The sequence below is a fragment of the Seriola dumerili genome, unplaced genomic scaffold (genome assembly GCF_002260705.1).
Source record: "Seriola dumerili isolate Sdu_G_001 unplaced genomic scaffold, Sdu_1.0 BDQW01000665.1, whole genome shotgun sequence".
In the NCBI taxonomy this organism is placed as follows: domain Eukaryota; kingdom Metazoa; phylum Chordata; class Actinopteri; order Carangiformes; family Carangidae; genus Seriola; species Seriola dumerili.
Genome location: NW_019174920.1, coordinates 306796 through 328592, shown reverse-complemented (window position 1 = coordinate 328592; position 21797 = coordinate 306796). Strand labels below are relative to the sequence as shown.

At 38.3% G+C, this 21797-nt stretch overlaps 1 protein-coding gene across 17 annotated transcripts in view; it reads left to right on the top strand.

Moving 5' to 3' along the window:
- Positions 1 to 21797, top strand: part of LOC111236397 (collagen alpha-1(XIII) chain-like) — a 165539-nt gene that overhangs the window by 115368 nt on the left and 28374 nt on the right. For 9 of the 17 annotated variants that reach the window (XM_022765094.1, XM_022765097.1, XM_022765102.1 and 6 more), the window contains 17 exons: positions 314 to 385; positions 4848 to 4940; positions 5374 to 5415; positions 5524 to 5541; positions 5928 to 5954; positions 7214 to 7258; positions 10377 to 10403; positions 15673 to 15708; positions 15797 to 15850; positions 17012 to 17098; positions 17229 to 17255; positions 18156 to 18191; positions 18301 to 18357; positions 18436 to 18459; positions 18536 to 18589; positions 19912 to 19956; positions 20172 to 20279. In XM_022765094.1, the coding sequence (XP_022620815.1) occupies positions 314 to 385; positions 4848 to 4940; positions 5374 to 5415; positions 5524 to 5541; positions 5928 to 5954; positions 7214 to 7258; positions 10377 to 10403; positions 15673 to 15708; positions 15797 to 15850; positions 17012 to 17098; positions 17229 to 17255; positions 18156 to 18191; positions 18301 to 18357; positions 18436 to 18459; positions 18536 to 18589; positions 19912 to 19956; positions 20172 to 20279 (852 nt within the window). Of the gene's footprint in view, positions 1 to 313; positions 386 to 1989; positions 2032 to 2499; positions 2563 to 4847; positions 4941 to 5373; positions 5416 to 5523; positions 5542 to 5927; positions 5955 to 7213; positions 7259 to 10376; positions 10404 to 15672; positions 15709 to 15796; positions 15851 to 17011; positions 17099 to 17228; positions 17256 to 18155; positions 18192 to 18300; positions 18358 to 18435; positions 18460 to 18535; positions 18590 to 19911; positions 19957 to 20171; positions 20280 to 21797 lie in introns of all 17 variants that reach the window. The other 8 variants (XM_022765098.1, XM_022765108.1, XM_022765092.1 and 5 more) reach the window with 6 other exon arrangements.

The following is a 21797-nucleotide window of genomic DNA, read 5'->3' as shown; positions in this document are numbered from 1 at the left end:
TCGTACAGTTCTATACCCATAAAAGAAATTAAAATGACACATGTAATTAGAGGTGTTGGTAGGCATTTTTTCCACTATGTACACAGGCAGGCTAGCTGCTTTCTCTTGCTTCCAGTCTTTATGCTAAGCTAGGATAAGCACATTCTGACTCCAGCTCTGTGAAAGAAAAGAAACCTTTTGAGCTTTTCTTTTAAACTGAACTCATCTTAAAATCAGACTTCACAAGACATGCCTCATCTTTTCTGTAGCTGGATTCTGGTTCATTACAGCCATTACCAGTACTGATTGAAATAACCACTTCCTTGGTGTGTAGGGCCTCTTTGCACAGGATGTTCCATTGAAAACCCTGGCCGCCTTGCGCTACAATCAGGCTGTGATGTTGAAGGTTTGTGGGTGCCTCAAAACACCCTAAAAGATTACCCTCAGCTGAGGTGTCATCAAGTCATGCCGCAAAGAGAGCCAGTGTCCCAGAGCTCAGGCTCTCCTTAGCCCTATGCTCTCCACCCAAAAGAAAAAATAAAGATTTGGTAGCAAGGTTTTCAGAACAAGTTTTTCCTGTTTCATAAAAGATAAATCAACATAATATACAGTTTGTAGCTCTTAAATTTGTTACTGGAATTAAGATGAATTGCACATACTGCAGAGGCACAGTGATGCCAATATTAAGAATAGGTCACTCAATAAAAAAATTCCATATTTGTACACATGATGTATAAAAAAATTAAATTACAAAAATAAAAACTAGAATTACCTTCTCGTGGTTGCCTGCCTCCACCCTCACACCCTCAGACTAGTTTCAGATTACATCCCTGTTTATCCAGAGTCATATAAAATATGAACCATTTGTGTTAGATTTTGTCATAAGTGCTGTAAAAAGTGTTTTGTGAGGTCACCGTGACCTTGACCTTTAACCTTTGACCTTTAGCCACCAAAATCTTATCAGTTTGTCTTTGAGTCCAGGTGAAAGTTTTTACCAAGAAATTCCCTCAAGGTGTTACAGAGATATTGCTTTCACAAGGCCAAAACTGTGTTTTGTGAGGTCACAGTGACCTTGACCTTTTACCTTTGACCCCCAAAATCTAATCAGTTCATCCTTGAGTCTTAGTGAATGTTTGTGCCAAATTTGAAGAAGTTCTGTGAAGGCATTACTGAAGCATTGTGTCCACAAGAATGGGACGGACAGGCAGACAACCCAAAAACGATATGCCTCTGGCTCTGATGCCAGAGTGGAGGCATAATGACTGAAAGATGACAATTTTTTCAGTTTTCAATTGCACAGGGCCTGCCATTTTGAAAATGAAGTCTAATTCAAGATAAATATAATTATGGCAGTGTTATGAAATTTGAAATAGAAATGCATTTTGTTCTGTATTTATATATAATTAATTATGATAAAAGAAACAAATAAAAAAAGTAAAGAGAAAAAAAAGTATCTAGCCTTTTATTTATATGTGAGGTAAATAAAAATTTAATTCAAATTGGAAGTGACATTTCTATTTCACTTTAATATTGGCATCCTTTGACTTCTCTACTTTTAAACCTGTGTCCAGTTTTGTGGTGGATAGCTGGAAATGGTGAGGGACAAAGCAGCACACTTGCCTACTTTTACTAAATGTATACCCATACTTACACTATATTGACTTATAACATGCTGTACATATTTCCATAGATATAGTTCTGTTGTTATTTTTTTCAACTGATCTACTTAAAAATAGTGTGACTGATCACACAATGAAAAGAAGTATGTTCAAAACTGACCTTAAGGTAGAAATGTGTATAAGTATTTTCAGATATTGGGTCAGGGTAGTCTTTACTGTAGAGGTTGCTGCATAATAAAAATTGTGGAAATATGTATGCTATGTAAAAAGTAGGCAAGTTGCATGCAGCTGGTTCTACTTGGTGTCAGTGGGAGAATGTAGCTATCAGCGGGATCTCACCTGCACTACCCTCTGCTAAACTTGTACCTGATTATGCTGGTCATCTCAACAGAAGCGACGTATTGTACAGCCCTGTGTTGGACAGTTGGCCACAGTAAGTCTGGATGTGCATTGTAACTATACTGCTATACTCTCTTTGTGGCAAGACTAGCACCCACCTCTGCTCCACTGCAATCTATGGGCCTGGCTGTACACAAATCCTGAATAGGGGATGCTTGATTTGACCAACAGACCTTTGAATGAAGTTTGAATGTATTCACATTCTTTGGATATAAAATTTTATCACAGTACATCAATCATCCCCTTTTCTACTCCAGGCCCAAAGAGTGTTGTGCTGGTGCCTCTTTTTTGTCATTCCTTTCTTCAACCTTGTTTCCTTTTTCTCTCCTTTACCATGTCCCTGCTTTTCACTCTCATGTTTCTATTTCTCTTTTCCTCCACACCCCTCCCCCCTCCTTCACTCTCTTGGTTCTACCCCGTTTCCTTTCTTTGGCCTCCTGGTCCTTGCCCTGTGACCTTTTTTCATCGGTGGCCACCTGTGCTTTGTGACTCCCCCTGGCAGATGTTGCCCATCACCGTGCGAAACATGCCCTCAATAAGCCCTCTAATCCTAAAACGCCTCAAGGTACAATTCTCTCTGCCCCTACTTCCCCCCACCCCCAGCCCCAACCGCCATGATGCTGTAATTAACCAAGTTCTGGCTGCTACTACTTCTGAATGGTTAGTCATACTCAGGTGAAAAGTTCTTGTCTTGTCTTGTAAGTGGACTTTGGAAATTGATTTTTGCCATTCAAAAACTTTGATATAGGTGCTTCTCCAAAACCCCAATTTACATCCTGTCAGTCTTTCTGTCTACACTATCCACATATACCAAATAATGACAAAGAAAAGATGGTGAAGATTAGACAACCAAAATATTAATAGAAAAGTTTCAGTCAGAGTCAGGGAAAGACCCTTGTTACAGTAAAAAGAAAAAAAGGCAAACATTAATTGTTGATTGTTACATGAGAATCACATACTGACGAGAAGCACACTTCTCGATTCACACAATCTTGCATAAAAAATATAGTGAATGTATGAAATTTAGGACATAGTTGAAAACTGTTGTGGAACCGCTGTAGACAATGGACATCATTGTGCTGTATTTGCCCTTCTGTGCTCACATACACACTATTTTAATACAGCTGAATTCACAATAAAGCTGTTTTCATTCATATGTCTTTCTGTTTCATTTGTCATGGCAACAAAACAAGTTTGAAACAGTGACTACATGTTAACCAGCAGTCACTTCTAAAATCCCGATTTTATAACCACAATGTCTGACAACGTCACCAAACACATCAGTTAAAGACAAAGACTGAATTGTGATTTCAGTTGGATTTGTTGCACATGATCATTCACAGAGAAAGTTGGAAGATATCTTTCAATATCTTTCTTATTTAGTCTCTCACACAGAGCACAGTTTGGGTAATGATACACAGAGAGAACTACCTTCTCTCTGGAGACTCTCTTCTAAGCTGCTAGGTTTGTCATAAAAGTCATTTGATTTGTCGCCAGGTGCTTTTTTGAAAAAAACTCACTAAATTTACTGATTCGTGCTAAATTGACAACACTGCAGACTGTAAACGCCCCATCTTCATTTTGAAAGAGCAACAGCCAATAGGAAAGTCCAACTCAGTCACGTTCAGTCATTCGTCTGACCAATGATGGAACTATGATCACTCAACTGTATCACTCAGTCACAGACATTTGTGATAATAGCATTCACAGTGCTGTTGCAGTCCAGCCAAAAACAGATGTGTGTTTCTGACTTGGGACAAAGATTATCTGTGGAAATTGGTTTTTCAGTCACTGATCAGACCAAGAAGAAAACCATTCCTAGCATAACAGTAGAAAAGTGCAAAAATAAAATTATTTTTTTACATTTGCCGAAGAATTTGAAAAAAGCTAAATGAATATTGGCAGAACATTCTTTGGCCAGAAGAAACCAAAAAAAAATGTGTTTGGATCAAATGGGGTCCAGCGTGTTTGGCATAAACCTGCTTAGTACTGACCGTGAAACATGGAGTGTACTGATATGGGGCTGCATAAGTGCAAAGGGGAGATGGCATTTAAAGATGGCATTTTGTATACCCAGATACTGAATGGAAATATGTCTCAGTCTGAAGAAGCTGTGGTTTGAGATCATTCCCAGGCCTCTGGCTGTCAATGGACAGTGTTCAGAATAACCACTCACAGATTAGCTGGTTAAAAAATTCCAGGATCCACCCCTTTAACTGAATCGGCACCAAAATTTTATGAGATCAGTAGTTTTTACATAATCCTGGTGCCAAACAAACAAACCAGCAAACAGACGTGTGAAAACATAACTTCCTTGGCAAAAGAAAAAAGCATCAAAGCCAGTAAATGGCTGGAGAAAAATCAAGGTTGCCATTCACCATCAGTGTCTCCTTGAGTGAGACACTATACAACCAGTCTTAACTACGTGACGCAAGTTCTGTAACTCTTTTGGTCTAATATTCACTAGTTCATTAGTTCTCTGTTTCATCACATCATTGCTAGCTGCTACTAGGACTTGTCTCGGTCTCATATTCATAGACACCTGATATTTGCCAGTGTTCTCTTACTAAGGGTATTTGCTAAGACCATGTCTCAAGGGTCCTTGATCATGTCCTGACACATGGTTAAGTTATATTCCCTGAAGTCCATGGGATGTGGTAAAAGCCCAGGAAAAGCTAATAAGTGAACCTCAAGAATAAATCTTTGTGCTCAAGCATTAAACCTCTTGCTTTGCCTCCCCCCCCCCCCCACTTGCATTTATTTGTGATGTAGTCTGAGATTGTTGTGTTGGCATGGCCAGTGTGGCAAGACACGCTCCAGCATGGCAGGTTGTAACTCAAGGTCTCTCAGCAGGGCGAGCCTGGAGCGCAGGGACCCCCGGGACCTCCAGGACCCCCTGGACTGCCAGGAACACCAGGCTTGAATGGAGCCAGTGGCTCCCCGGTGAGTCCCAGTCTTAGTTCAGTCAGAAATTAAAATCCTATACACCTGTTAATTAGCCACCTGTGCTTAATAAACTCAGACTGCGCCAGAGAGGTGAAAACATAGTGAGAATATTATGAATACAATATCAGTCTGGACTGGAAATAGAGTCACAAGTTCACTTTGCTTAGGGACCATTAGAACCTGGACATGCTGCTCTCAATAACTCAGCTGTTTCAAAACTGACATTGATTCCATGTTGCCACCTAAAAACATAAAACTTCACTTTGACAACCACTGGGTTGTTCAGTTTTTAAGAAAATATGTGTTGTCTTGTGTTAAGTTTTGTTTGACGTCATTTATTGTCAGGCAAAAGAGTAGTTGAAATGGAATCATAGAGCTGGTGCAACAGATATTTTTGTAGATGTTATATGAGGAATTTTTCCTCTTTTAGGGTAAACCTGGTGAGCCGGGAAAACCAGGAAAAGACCTACGGGTAAGTTTGTTTCAGTGACTCCATGTTTATTTTTACATAATATTCTCATTAGTGAAAGTTTGTTGGCGTGACATTTACCTTCCTTGGATTTCTGCATTGTTTCTGCAGCTTTTACCAGGACTCAAGGTAAACTACTTTTTCTTTTTGGCCAAACAGCAAAATTAAAATTCTGAAAGACTTGATTATGAAGGCAGAAGCCAGGAACACAGGAAAGGAACCAAAGGTGGACAATCAGGAGCAAAACACAATTCAAATACAGGTAGCAAATCCAGTGAGGAACATGAGAGAACAAACACAGATAAACTGACAAAGTCTGTGACTGAGACTGTTACGTCAGACTGAATCTCACTGTATTAGGCTTTAGCATCAGCTCGGCTGCAGCACAATCAGAGGCATGACTTTGTAGCCCACAAAGCAAGGCTCAGCCTTGTACATCTGTCAATGTAAATCTTCATTTGTTACACTGGCTGGATATGCACTTTATCTGTACACACATTGTTTTATCTCTCCAGGGTGAGCCAGGTGTGCCAGGACAAAAGGTGAGCTCCCTTCTGTATTTCTCTTTTGAAAATTGTTATAGTTTGTAGAATCCAGGATGTGTTTGGATTTGCCAGAAAATACCTGATAATATTTTACATTGTGAACAGAAATCAATAAATTTCCCCAGGTAATAGTTGACTTTTATTTATGATGTGCTTCAAATATGTGCAGGGATTAATGCAGAAACAGAAGGAGGTAGATTTACTTCTTGTTGAAAAACATACACTCACTGAGCACTCCTTAATGAACACCTGCTTATTCAGCGATTCAATCAGCCAATCATGTGGCAGCAGTGAAGTGTATAAAATCTTGCAGATCCAGGTAAGGAGCTTTAGTTATTGAGATAATAGTGATTCAGTATAATATCATTGTTGGTTTGAGTGTTTCTCAAACTGCTGATCTCCTGGATTTTCACTCACAACAGTCATAACAAAAGCATCCAGTAAGCAGCAGCTCTGTGTTGATGAGAGAGGTCAGAGGAGAATGGACAGACTGGTTGGAGTTGACAGAAAGGCTACAGTCACTCAGATAACCACTCTTTTGTGCTGAGCACAAAAGCTTCAGAGTGAACAACACGTCCAACCTTAAAGTAGATGGACTACAACAGCAGAAGGAAAACGTGAGGTTATACTTCTTGTCAAAAAGACCAGAAACTTGAGGCTGCAGTGGACACACTCACCACCACTTGTTAAAGACCTGGTCTGATGGATCTGGTTTTGTGCTGATGGTAGGGTCAGAGTTGAGCAAGGAGATTGGCAACATGAATGTGCAGCTGACAAATCTGCAGAAATGTTCATGGAGCACAATCTCAAAGGAATTTTTCCAACATTTTGTGAAATCTATGACACAAAAAACTGAGGCGGAGGTTAATACCCAGTTTTGGGTATGGTGTTCCTGTTAAAGTGCTGGTGAGTGCTGGTGAGTGACATGTGACAGATCATAGTAGGACTTTAGAGCTACTGAGAAGATTTTTTTTTTTTTTCATTCTTTTTACTTTTGGAAATTTTTATTCCTTTATTCGATAGTGACAATGAATATGGGCAAGAAATGTGGAGAACCAGAGTAGGAGAATGCAGAAAATGGTCCGGTCAGCTGGGAAAGCAGGAAAAGACGGTTTTAATAAATCAGGTGCCACTTTGCCATTGCTGTGCCCATTGGCCAGCAATTTGCTGTTTGTCAATTTTTTGAGAATCTGTGTAAAGTTTTATATAATATATCATATATATTACATAATATTTATATCTTTGTGTCTCTATAGGGTGATCAAGGCGATGTAGGCCCACCAGGTCCTGATGGCCCAAAGGTGTTTAACTTTGAGCATGTTTTATAGCCTAACCTTTTCATGTTTGACTGTGGCGTTTCGTTTTCACTTAAAGGTTCAGGAAAAAAGTTTGAAATTAAACTCCATAGGACACTTAGCTGTCTTAAAATATGTGGCGTTCACATACCATATGTGAATGCCACATTTACATGGGTTGAGGGTTTTTGCTTTTATTCCTCTTCCCATTACTGGCTGTGAAGTAAACCTTTTCCTGATTAAGAAATAGCAAACAAAATCCACAGTCCATATTCCATACACAAATTTATTCAGCCAAACATTTATTTAACGACACATACAGAAGTTTAATTTTAGCTATAGTCAAACAGAGTGGGCATTTTCATCTTAGTCGTTGTGTGTAGGTCGGTGTTTGGTCCTGGAAACAAACCTACTTCCAAACTCAACAAGGAAACACTGTCTGTGGAAACACAAATAGGGTAATTCAAGTTCCATATTAGTTTAATTATAAAATAAATTTTTGCATGAGGACCATGAATTTTGTCCCCCATCTTAGTTGCATCATTTGGCCAGCAAGTACCACACTTCTGTTTATATACATTAAATGGTAGAGATGTATTAACTGAAGCTTTGAGGGCTCTCTAGAGCTGATATCATAAAAATACTGAGGCCCTGACCTCACAGAATGATGCAAGCAGCATCTGTTGCTACATTTAAGGTTTGGACATTTATTTAATGGAAAGTGTTTCCTAGATTATTGCATAATATTCTCCTTAGTATTGAATAGACAGGGACAAACACAGCATGCATACACACACGCACACATTGACACAAAATGCACACACATTGTGTGGTTGGCAGTTTGAGAGATCTAACCTTGGCTTTGAGGTTGTGTGGGGGTCAAAGTGAGTTGTACCCACTACGGTCTCCATGTGCTGGTCCACGTACTTTTCCATGGCTTAACTGACTTCCTCTAGAGAACACACACAGAGACATACACACATACAGCAAATGTTCTACACTAATCCAAGCCATTAAATGGCATTACAAGAGATCAGAGTTTTTGGCTTTAGATATGACAGAAGGAAAGAAAGAAAGAAAGAAAGAAAGAAAGAAAGAAAGAAAGAAAGAAAGAAAGAAAGAAAGAAAGAAAGAAAAAGAAAGTACTAGTAAAGATTAACTTAGAATCTTTCAAATATTTCATTCAACATACTATCTGTGGCAGGCTGAAGGTGAAAGGTTGGAAAGTCTCTCACTCATGTTGAAGGAACTCTTACTCAGCTCAAATTTCACTTGAGTAGGTGTGAAGTTATTCAAGAAAGGAAGGAACATGAATGATTCCTCCATTTTAGTTGAATGGTTTAGGGCAAAAATGATAATCTGACATATTATCACCTTATGAAGCTGCTATTGTTAACATGTTAGCAGACATTTTACATGTTGCGTTAAAGACCAAGTAATTCATTTATTGTAAAAATGCAATTTATAAGTCAATAATGGAATATAAGAATATAACTGTACACTAAATTCCAAACTTTAATCATATGTGTATCGTCAAACAGCTCAGCTGCCACAGAGTACATCAATAATGTGACTCTTTTTGAAAGTAATTTCATCTGAAGCAGGAAACATAAACTCAGATTGAATGAACTGTAAAGGTCACACTGAGCAGTGCCCCTCTGAATTTTACACAGCAGCTTTTCTGGGGCTCAGACTGCTGAAAACCTTATAGTTGTAAGCTTCTGATTCAGCTTCAGATTATTAACTAATTATAATATATATATATATATATATATATATATATAGAAAGAAAAAACACTATATTATAATTATATATTAATTATATTTAAACCATTCTTCCTTCCTTGCTTTCTTTGAAATCAACCCAGAATCCTGTTTCTGTTTTCTGCTATGAGCACATGATTTGAAGGTCACTAAGAGGACAGAAAAACGGTTTGCACAGGGACTGTTTATGCAGCTTTTTTCCTGAGGTTCTACAACATTGATAGATAACGTCTTAGATAAAATGTGAACTGCTCCTTTCTCATCCACTCTAAGTGGCTTCACACTACACCGATTTCCTATTTCAATTTGATTTGCGAAGTCCTTAATCAATTATTTTCATTTGATTCAGTTCAATTTAGTTCAATTCTTTATGATTCAGTTTCATCAGATACCATGTTGTGTGAGGCATTTCTCAGAATTAATCTTCAAGTGCATATTATAGGCTAAATTTTAAACATATCCCCTAGTTATAAAAGTGTGGACCCAGGATTTATTTTCCAACTAAAATATGATCCATCCATATTTTTTTCTACACGTGCAAAACAGTTTAGTAAGAATAATTAAAAAAAAAAAAAACCTGCACCACTGATGACAGATGTCATCATTATGCATATTTTAAAAACTACATAGTCCATCTATACATGGATCGTCAGCAGCAGATGCTTCAACCATGTGCAGCTCATGCACTTTCAGCACAGTCAGGTCATGAACTGAAAGTCTGCTCACTAATCTCTGCTTTGTTTGTGTTGACATCAGCCTGATATCTGCATACAGCTGGCTACCTAACGTTAGCTCCCTGTCAGGAACAAACTGAATAATGTAGAATGCACACAATGTTAAGTCAGTTTCCACAGCCTCACATCTCAGAGGTTATATCTCGTCAACAGACACAAAGCCAGACCTCAGGTTAGTTTGCAAAATCTTTTTTTTCAGTCTATCATGTCTTTATTTACTCTTAGCCAGCGTCATAACAGTCCTGAAAACTGTGGTGGGTCCACAGACATATAAATTATTTATTATGTAATTATTCATGTCACAGTTGACAGGATTGTTGTGACTCAGTGTGGCTCAAGGTAGCTCCTATTATCTATTTTATTTTTAATTTAAACTAACCTTGTTGTGTATTTTGTAATAAATGAAAACCATGCAACCCTAACCACAACTACAAAGATCAATCTTGGGATTTTAAGAATTGATAATGGATCATTCAAATGAATTAGAAAATGTATTATTTTATCTAGCCCTACTTTGGACACAGTTATTCTAATGCTTATAGAGGATCTTGTGCTCCATCTAGTGGACTGCTCTGATTGTTATCAGTTTTCATAATTAAAATATTTCTCTCTGCTTTGCTTCACAGGGAGTTAAAGGTGACCAAGGAATGAAGGTAAGATTTTTTAGTTTTTCAATTTTCTTTTGTGTAACACAATATTAGGGACAAGACTTTAGAAATGCTGAGGTCCTGAGTCCAAGACCTAAATCTAAACCTGACCACAGCATAAGGGTTTTTGATCACACTAGTCTATTGTATACACATATATGTATATATATGCCTTGTGAGTTTTCATTTTTGTAATTATTCCAGATTATCCAATCTAATCTGATTCAAATAATATATTCCACTTGAGAAGTATGATAATTTTTAAACTTTCAGATAAAATACAGGATTGATACTGATATATTGATATTGATCCTGTATGTGTTCAGAAAATTATCTACAGTAATTTTGAAAGTACAGCAATGTTTGGACAGCAGCAATATTGTGTGTTGTGCCAATTTTTAGTTGTGCGCTAGTCCCTCCAAAAAAGTCAGATTTAAATAATGTTGATGAAAATGGTAGTTTCACAGATGAATTTACATCTCAGTTTTACCTACTAGCGTTCTCTGTAACCTTAGACCATACCATACTGTGACCTCTTGAATACTCTGTTCTAAAGTGTCAGAAATGCTTAGTTGGCCTTGAGTTGGAATTGTTTTGTCAAATTTTAAGTCAACATGTTTATCTATTGGTTATAAAAAGTAAACATCACTTTAGGGGCCTCAGTGTCATCAGTAAAAGCTATAGCCCTGGTTTTGTTTTAGCTGTACCTTCTTTTTAGACTTGTGGGTGCCAAAAGAGAATATGAGAGTAAGGGGCATTGCTTGTGTGTTACCTTGTCTGTCAGTAAATCTCAACTACCCTCTTTGCTAACAAAGAATCCTCTTGCTAACTAAATCATGATCTAGGTTTGGAAGTTTTGCTTTATAGTTTATTGTGAAGACCAACTTCATTCAGTAAAGAGTTAACCCTAATTCTATATGAGTAGCCTTTCACTGAAAAAATGATAAACTAGAATTAACCATAGATCTTAATGTTAATCAGTGTTTCACAGTACATTCACCATTCACACAGTAACCACCTCTCTACTTTAATATTTTTTCTAAGGCAACCACTTGCTGCTTTGGATTAGGGACCAACCTCATAGAAGGCCTCTGATGTCAGCTCTAAAAACATATATCTACCCCAGTCAGGCTCCATGTCACGAAGGAGCACTGCTTCTCCCACTGAGCCTTTGCTCATCTTTGATTTTCCCCTGGTTGAAAGAGTGTGTCTGCTTTTACGACCCTGCTGCTCATCTGAGCTGCTTTTTTCATACACTCTGTAGGGAGATGAAGGAAAGTGGGGTTTCCCAGGAAAGAGGGGAGAGAAGGTAGAGTGACAGGCAAGCATGGAGTTGTGTGTGCAGCATGTCAAGATTTATTTATGCATTGTGAGATCACAGATGTCTCCTCTTGAGTCTGGATTCATGAAACTCGGTTTAGATTTATCTCTTAGTGGAAAAGCACTTCAGAAGTTTGAACTGAAAAGCTGATGTCTTTTTTTGAACACAAACAACCTGAAAACATTCATGAATTTAAATCCATCTGTGGGCACATAAAATTATACTGTAATGAAAATTTAATCAACATGGGTATTAACAGAGTCTTAGAGTTCAGTATTGTTCTGTGTGAGCATTACCCAGCAAGAATGAATACTAAGCATTTGTGCTGAGGATCTTTTCTTGTAGTTGACTTTTTGGTTAATGTCATCTACTCGGTTCTCTATTAATTCTCTGGTGGACTCCAGTACCTCAAGACACCAAGGTGACCTACACCTACAGCAGCTCTCCTTGGTCATGGTATCATGGCAGTAGCAGTCGCAGCCACACGGATGTGTGTTTTCTCCATTAAGCCTCACAGATGGGGGAAAGAGGAAGAAAAAGTCAAAAGCGGAAAAAACTTCAAGGAAAGTGCATACTTGTTGGTATCCACAGGAAATGGCGATCTGGAAAAGGCCTTTATTGTTAATAGTAAAGAGAAAGTGCTTTTGCAGGCTGCTTCTTCAATGTTAGGCTATGGGCTTCCATCCTCCCAGGGGAAATCTGTTCTATATATAATCTCAGAGAGCCAGCTGCCAGTGCCTTGTGAGTGAAATAAAGTGGGCCAGGTAGAATTTTGTGGTTTACACAATGACCATTGATATCTGCATGGTGCAGACCATAAATAATGACTTTTCAAGACTCAACCGCTTCAGTTCCAAAGCTCCCAGCAGGCAGCGTACTCCACTACTTCTCTTTAGACTGATCTAATAAGCTCTGTCTTTGAAAACAGCTTTAATTCTGCTTCCCTCTGAGAACTGAGAGGAGTAACAGACAACAACAGAGACAGAGGAGAATGTAAGCCAACAGTTTCACTTCCTTGACTGAATTAAAAGGTATCTCAGCTGTTTTCCTTTCACTGCAAATGAGAAGCAATGAGCTACCCAGCATACATCTGTATGCAACATTTCCTGTTTTTGGCTCTCTATGAGCAAATTGAAAACAAAAGTGATTGCTTTCATTGAATGGACCAATGTTTTGTCAAAATATTATATTCATGTTCCCCTAAGGATGATTCCTTGAACTATTTCCTTTTGGGACATCCGCAGAGCTTTCCTCTAGAAGCACTCTCTGGTAGTAATGCAATTCAATGTCACAGTTTATTTACAGCAGGAACCTTATTGAATGGTCAGTGAAATGGGCGATGGTTGGCAGTAAATACCAGTCTGAACAGGTGTGGAGTGTGAAAGTATGAAAAGACAAAGGCCAAAATGCAGATCACAAACTGGCAACAGGTCTAAACACAAGTAGCACAGGCAGGTCAGGTCGAGGCTACAGGCAGGCAACTACAGGTACAGATGTAGGCGGAAGTGGCTGGAAAACACTGACAGAATCTTACAAGATTGCATAGCTAAGCTGTGTGAAGGTGTACAGTGTTGGTTACAATAGATTTAGCCAATTTTAATTTATGAGTGTTTATCTAAAGCTTATCTGAATTACACAGGTTTAAAACTATACCATTTCAAAATGGATCAAAATTCCTTTTTGTCAGCATTGTGTGAGATGATGCTGACCAGATGAACAGCCTCAGACTAGTTTGTTTTGATTTAACATTCAGTTTTTGAAAATGGCTTGAAAAGCAGGGATTTTTAGAGCAGAAGACCAAAAGATGCAGATGATTTGAGATTACAATAGCAAAATCAATTTTCGAGAAAATTGTGAAAACTTGATTATTACAGCGTTACCTTGTGGGCAATTGGTGTCATTATTTGTGCCTGAATAGTTGATGGAATTTGCAACCTACCTGCCCATTTTGGTGAGTTTGGCTCTTGCATTTTTTGCTGCATGAACACTTATAACAGAGAAAAATAATAAGATTCTCTGTGTAGTGTTCTCTATAAAGATAATTTTTCCTTTTCTTCACTTTGATCAGTTTTTCATTCTCAACAGCACCTTAAGGCTTCCTGGATTCAGTACACTGTTCTTTTGTCTGTTCATAATATTCCAGTGTTTAGTGAGAAGCACAAACAAACAAATTGAAAACAAGTGATCCTGTGGCATCACTGGAGGATGATTACAGTTCCTATAAGAGCGTTGTACTTTTCCTCTGAAGTGGAAATACACTGGTTCCATGCTTCAGTAAAAAGATTAGTATATTGATAAATCATGACATGGCAGGCCAGTGTTACAGATCAGTAGTGTATGTGACAGAAACAGAGATATTCTCCACCTTCCTCCACCTCCACCTTCCAACCGACAGATGAAAAGTCACAGTCACGTGAAAATCTCTGACACCCATAAACATTAGTTTATGTACATCTCAGAGAAGAATGTTCCAGCATGTAGAAGTGAGTCATGTGACCACTAGTGGTAACAATCGTACCTGTATGCGCATATTAACAAACGTATACTAATACTAGTAACTAGTATGCCCTTTGACGACTATAGCCTGCTGTTCAAAGATTCTACAGTGAACATTGGAAAATTACATAACAACAATAACACTAATTTATTTGTTGTTGTAGTTGGGTTATTAGTCATTAATGGTGAATTGAATTATTGATATATGCTAGTTTACTTTGCTTTCTGTAATTAAACAAGTCTATCCAAGCCTGGTGCATTCTGCTCCCAACAAACAAACTGAGATCTCACCCTCTCCTAAAATCTTGGCTTCTGTGTATTACAAAACTAAGTGCCAGCAATTAAAGCATCATTATCTTGAACAGTGTTGCCCTGCTCTCTAGTTGCCCAAAAGGTGTAGAACACTTATTTAGGGAAACCCAAAAACTAAAATATTTGATACATGTGGGGTATGTAGTCAACAAATGATTTAAACTCTCTGGCACTGGAGGCCATTGAGACATGGAAGAAAGTAAGTCAACAGAACTTAATTGGGACACATGAAATATTCATAATTTTTTCTTTCTTTCTTTTTGTCTTTATGTGCTAATGTGAAGCAGCATGTTGAAATCATTTTTGTATCATCTCTATTTCTTTTGCATATTGCTATACAAAACTTTTTACATCTTAGATAACACTTGCACTCATAACTTGTTACTGTATTCTGTCTACAACTATGACAAATTATATGAAAGCATCAGGACACAAAGTTGACACATATTCCACTGGGGCACAGGAATGTAGGAACTCTCTCTTCCAACCAGCTATGTCTGTACTTGTGTGGTTACAGCTGTGACTGTACATCAACTTTAAGCCAACTACTCATTAATCTGGAAAGGGGAGCAAGAACACAGATGACTTACATGGGTGTGTTTTCCTTTCTATTTTTAACAACCAATTTCTGAGGGTCCATCATGCTGTGGGTGGCTCTTGACAGATGCTAATCACGTTTTATATTTCACTTTATACTATGGACAGATTATGAGACTATGGGCCCCTTTTGGAGCAACACATTTGACAGCACTCTCCACAACCATCATCAAAACACCACATGAGGGAATATCTTGTGGAAGAACTATGTTGATCCTCCAGCAGAGTTCAGGCACTTGGAGAATCAATGCCAAGGAGAACTGAAGCTGCTCTGACCAAAAACCTTACTGAGACATGTTATGTAGTTGTTTTGTGTCATTTGATTGACTTTCCAACAACTTTCCCATAAGAAATATTGTCACTTCATGTGGGCTTAGGTGCAAGGTCTTGTCCTGTTCCAGGTTCACTTGTTCAGTAAACCATCCATGTAATTGCATGAATGATTGCTCTGTTGATGTGTCTGCTTGTAATTTTTAACATCTTGAAAAAAAAAAATTCATAATGTTTTCCTTTTTTTCCTTATCTGTTATGGCATCTTGGCCATTGTAGGGAGAACCAGGTTTCCCAGGCACTCCTGGGTTAAAGGTAACATTAATTCTGAGCAGTGTGTGTGGCAGTTACTATATACCCAATCAGATCAGTGGGTCATGACTGTCTTTCTTCCATTGGAAAGGGCCAGGCTGGCATCTCTGGTACCCCTGGCATCCCTGGCAAGAGGGGCTACAGGGTAGGCCTGGAATGGAATGAGCATTCATGTCTGTTAATGTCAGTCATCCTTATTCCTCTACTAACTGGAGAGATTCCTCACATCACTGTTTTGTGTTTGTGATTGTCAAAACTCCAGTTAAAGCTTTGTTTTGTTTAACATAACTGTGCTGTGAGCTGTGTCTCACTTGGTGTTTGTTGAGGTGCTTTGGTCTTTATAATAGATGGTATAATTAGACATTTATTGACTAATTTAATTCAGAATTGGGCTTGCTAACTCTTTTGTTTTACTGTACAAACCTTATCATATCCATTGTCATTCATTTCTAATATCAATCACACATGCAATCATTCATTCCATTCAGAGAAGAATTGATTGTTGGAAACCAATCTTGAATGTGCTGTGATCTCACAGATTGTACTGAAATGCTGTACTGATAAAACAATCTTTACTGAAGTCCACTTACTAGCTTAATAAAATGTTTTGAACTACATCTCAGATTCACTTTGCTCAGTTGTCATGGAGGTGACAAGATATTTTCACTTGTCCTCAGTGAGACCTCTTCCTCACAGAGAAAAGCTTCTTATCAGAAGATAAGGGTAGATAATGGGAGGTGCAGGTGCAGGTACTAATAATCCCACTATGACTTCAGACCAGGGCAAAAACTATTAACTCAACAGGGACCATGAGAAACATCTCCCTTACAAGTCAGAACTTACCACAAACCATTCAACACCTTAACAGCTCTTCTGGTACACCTTAAGATAGGTCCCTGTCTGCGAGAAAGACTGAAGTGGTGTATAACACTGATATATAAGATCATGACCCCACGTGATGACTGTACTGACAAGAGACTGTATCAACAGTAAAAATAGCCAGATACACCAGGTCAAAGGTCAGGAGAAGGAGTCAGTGGGCAGCAGGAAAAGAATCAAGGAGGATATTCACATCTGACACCAGAGATCATCTTTGAACAGAGACAGGAATTATAAATAATTTTTATGCTTTATGATTTCTTTTGTCTGCAGTGTCTCATAAATGTCTGATATAGTATATATATATATATATATATATATATATACTATGAAATCCTATTGGTTATTGTTCTTGTCTGGTTAATTGGTCAATATTAATAATAAATTGTACTCCATTCAATTAATCCTTCTTCTGTTTGTATGACAGGGTGAGAAGGGAGAGCCAAGCATTGCTGCCCAAGGAATAAAAGGAGAACCAGGTTCATTGGGACTGCCAGGCCTAATGGGGCCCAAGGTAAAGATTAATAGTTTAGTTAGTGGTCAGATACCTGCTTGTACACCAATGCCTTCATCATAGATTATTAATTAACACTTCAACAAAAAACACTGCTCATGTAAGTCACTGTTTGACATTCTTTTTACAGGGTGAAAAAGGTGACCACGGAGACAAGGTAGGATACATAGCATTAGGAAGGGATTGAAACACAGCGTTGTAATATTCAGACTACTTTTCAAATACTCACACTAGAATGGCACTCAATGTCCTGTATGTTGTTCTCAAGTGTAGCTTTATTTATTTGTTGTATTAAATCCTTCCACTGTATGGTTTTACCAGTTGTTTTGTAAAATAACGATGCCAGCATTATATGATTCATACAGCTGTATGAATTGTCTCATTGCTATGTTGCCCCTGCTACTGATTTTGTGTAATTTTATTAGTTGTGTGTTGAGTGAAACACTTATGTAAACTTTCCTAAATGCTGCTTGTGCCATATGCACTGTTAATATCAAAAATAAGTACTCTACATATAATGTGGACGCAGTATCTTCCACCACATCGGGATTATTTTCTGGATGTGCACCAAAATGTACGAACTCATAGATGTCATTTCAATATATATTGATCTGATCTGTTTACATCTAGATGAATCATTTCCTGAGAAACTGAAAATGTTAAACAAAAAACCCTATCTCTAAACTAAGTAAACATGATGATCTGCCCGTTTAACCGGATCTGCACCAGGATATATGAGTTCTTCCCTAGCCAATGCCCATCTCTCCACCAAGTGTGGTACAAATCAGTTCAGTACTTTCTGTGTAATACTGCTGACAATTACACAAACAGACCAACTAAGGCACACAGAAAACACCAAGGCCAATGTCAAACAACATACACCAGACTGCAGAGAGAATAATTCAAATTCATAGTACATGATCCAGATCTGCCACAAAATAAAACAGGTTCTGGTACATGCCACATCCCTCCACCAAGTTAATTGCGCAACCCTCACAAATAAATAGACAGAATATTTATGGAGAATCTAAATGTTATACCTCAATTTAACCTCTAGGGGGAAGTAGGTCCCGAAGGCCCAGCCGGAACAAGAGTAAGTCATGGCCGCCAGACTCATGACAACTTATATATTGACAAAATATACACATATACACAAAATGTCTAATTTCATTATGTTAATGATTTTCATTTTCATCATATAGGGTCCTCAGGGCCCAACTGGGGAGCCGGGAAAGGCTGAAATCCACAATAATGAAAATGTATGTTACTCTAAATTAGTTGCACTTTTCTCAGATGTAGAGAAACTAAAGAATGACATTAAGTATATTCCTCCACAGGATATTCACAACATACCCCTGATGGTAAGTACTTTCTAGGGTTTATCACAAACACAGTACTCAAAATTCTATTTAATCATGTGATCTCTTCCCCCTACAGGGTCCCCCTGGATTACCTGGACCTCCAGGGCCCCCTGGCCTCACTGGTGCGAAGGTAGTCATTTTAGAATGACAGTATTTCAAAGATGAGCCACAATTTCCACATTCAGAAAATAAACATGTAGATTGTTTTGTACTGTATGAGGCTTTTCACATCATTTGGTTGAGGTTATATGACTACATAAAAATACAAGACATGGCCAAAGAATTAGGCAATAATGTTGCCTGCCTTGGTCCATATTGTACAAAGTCCTCTCATTCATTATCATTATATCATTTATTATATCATCATTGTGATTGCCAAAACAAGGCTATATTAAAATATACAACAACAACAATACATACAAGCATACATTCCTGATTACTTAATAATTTGAATTTGTCTACCGTTTACCTCACAGTTGCTGCAACAAATGATAAAATAAATTGCTGCTGTGATTACTTTCAGTCAGTACTTTATCAGTAATATACATCAATCAGCCATAACATTATGAACAATGACAGGTGAAGTGATTAACATTAAGTATCTAGTTACAATGGTACCTTTCAGTGGATGGGATATATTAGACAGCAAGTGAACATTTACTCCTCGAAGTTGATGTGTTGGCTGCGTGTGCGTTGCTTATCTAGGAAGAGATGGCACCAGGATGCACTATGGGAAGAAGGCAAGCTGGCGGAGGCAGTGTGATGCTTTTGGCCATGTTCTGCTGGGAAACACTGGGTCCTGCCATTCATGTGGATGTTACTTTGACACGTACCACCTAAACATTGTTGCAGACCAAGTCCACTCCTTCATGGAAACGGTATTCCCTAATGGCAGTTGCAGTTGCACACTGGACAATGTTTCAAGAATGGTTTGAGGAACACAACAACGAGTTCAAGATGTTGACCTGGCCTTTAAATTCCCCAGATATCAATCCAATCGAGTATCTGTGGGATATGCTGGACCAACAAGGCGCCACCTCACAGCTTACAGGACTTATGTATCTGCTGCTAAGGTCTTGGTGCAAGATACCACAGCACACCTTCAGAGGTCTTGTGAAGTCCATGCCTCGCGAGTCAGAGCTGTTTTGGCAGCAAAAGGGGGACCTACACAATATTAGACGGGTGGTCATAACGTTATGGCTGATCAGTTTAAACTAATAATAGTAATATAAAACTAAACTATAATGTTCATGAATTTGTTTCTTAAAGTGGACTTCCTTGTAAGTCATGTCTCATCAGTACCTGAAGCAACACGGTACAGTTAACAAATCTGCACTTGATCAAGTTACCAGAAGCCAACTAACATACAGCTTATCAGGGGCCCCTGTGGGTCTGTCATGGGGCAGTTGCCTCCTTTGCCTAGTTGGTAATCCAGCCTTGGTGTGTCTTCAGGGTGAAGTTGGACTACCAGGTCCACCAGGACTGGACGGTGAGAAGGTAATACTACAATACTACATCAGTAATCCATATAATTTTCCAGGCAGTTGCATTGTTACATGAATGTACTGTATATTGTGATAGAATCTATTCATTGTGGTGACAAAATGTGTGTGAGTGATGATGAATCTCTTTTATGTAAAAGAATCTGTCTCAACATATCTTCCTCTTATTCAGGTTAAATTAAACAAGGTAACTTTGACCTCGTGTTTTAGGGGCCCAGAGGAAAGCCTGGAGAGCCTGGTCCTGCAGGTCCCAGAGGGGAGGACGGTGTCGAAGGCTTCCCAGGACCCAAGGGGGACATGGGTCCAGCTGGATCACCTGTAAGTGACTACATTAACCACATGACATCATTGCCTAGGGTTTCCTGACTAAAGCCAGATGCCCACATCTGTAATTACCTATGGGAAAGGCCTTGTTTTTTTGCATCTGTCCTCTTATTATATAATTAAAGACTCCCAAGCTTAGAAGAGACCCCAGGAATGACACTGAATTTATATGCCCCCACATGTGGTGATGCTATTTGTAGCCTGGTGTTACAGTGAGAGCTGTTAGTTTTATATATGTGTATGTTTGACAGTTAGCAAAGGGAGACACTTAGTTTGCTGTGCTTAGTTATTTATTTATTTTTATTTACTTTTTTGACACAGGACAGGCAACATTGAGTCCCTGACTACAGCATTTCCATAAAACTTTATATACATACGTATACATATACGTATATACATATATATTTACATATATATATATACATATATATATTATACATACATATATATATTTGATCAATTTCTTTTTCTTGTTTTTGTATTTTAAATGAAAAAATGCAAAGCAATCAATAAGTGAATGCCTTTGTATTATACCTGCTCCATGTGCTTCATAAAAAGAAGCATTTGTGCAAATGGATGTGAGGGAGCACTGCAAGGTAGCCCAACAACAGATGTGATGGTAGCATCCAGCCAGGAGTACCTGAAGAATTGCTGGTGATATTACTGTGTGTGTGTGTGTGTGTGTGTGTGTGTGTGTGTGTGTGTGGCGATGAAAACTGCCCAAGCTTTCTGCCACACAGCCTAAGCTCCTCTTACCCGATTGAGACTTTTATCTTTTATTATGAATCGCTATCTGGGAGTAGTATTAATTTCTATTAAGCAATCATTGATTTTTGCTGTTGTGCCCACTATCAGCAAAACTGCATGAAACTCAGTAGTCTTATTCAGGGTGTCAGTCTGTACAAGTGATCCAGATTTGGTTGCAATTGGATAAAACATTCAAGAGTTAAAGCAGATAAAAAAAAATTTGCCACAAAACTTTGTTAGGCAATAATGGAAAAATGATATATGATTGGTGGAGTTTGGATGAAGATCAAAAGTATGTCTAGCAAAAACTTCAAAATGCAAAAAAAGCAAATGGGCATAGCTGAGATTGATCACTTCAGCATCATCCACTGAATCCCTATGGATTCCACTTCTACAGCTTGTCAGCTACAGCTTCTACACCTTGTCAGGTCATTCCTCACCACATGGTGATGCTATCACTACCATTTTCATGTAAGTGAAGCACTGAAAAATGGGGAAGCTTCAGGCTTGTAGCCTTTATAGTTTTTGAGATATTCGTGAAGATTAATCGTGTTTCAACATGTTTCACTCATTCCCCATAGAAAACCATTCAAAATACAATAATTAAAAAAAAAATCATATAAAATCAGCTGTCAACTCAAAGCACTGAAACATGCTTAACAATTTTTCTTTCAAACCATGTCTCCAGCTGCAAGCATATAGGAGTAGTAGCATGTCAACAAACATATATAAGATAAAGTAATAGAGACTAGGGATCTCGATAGT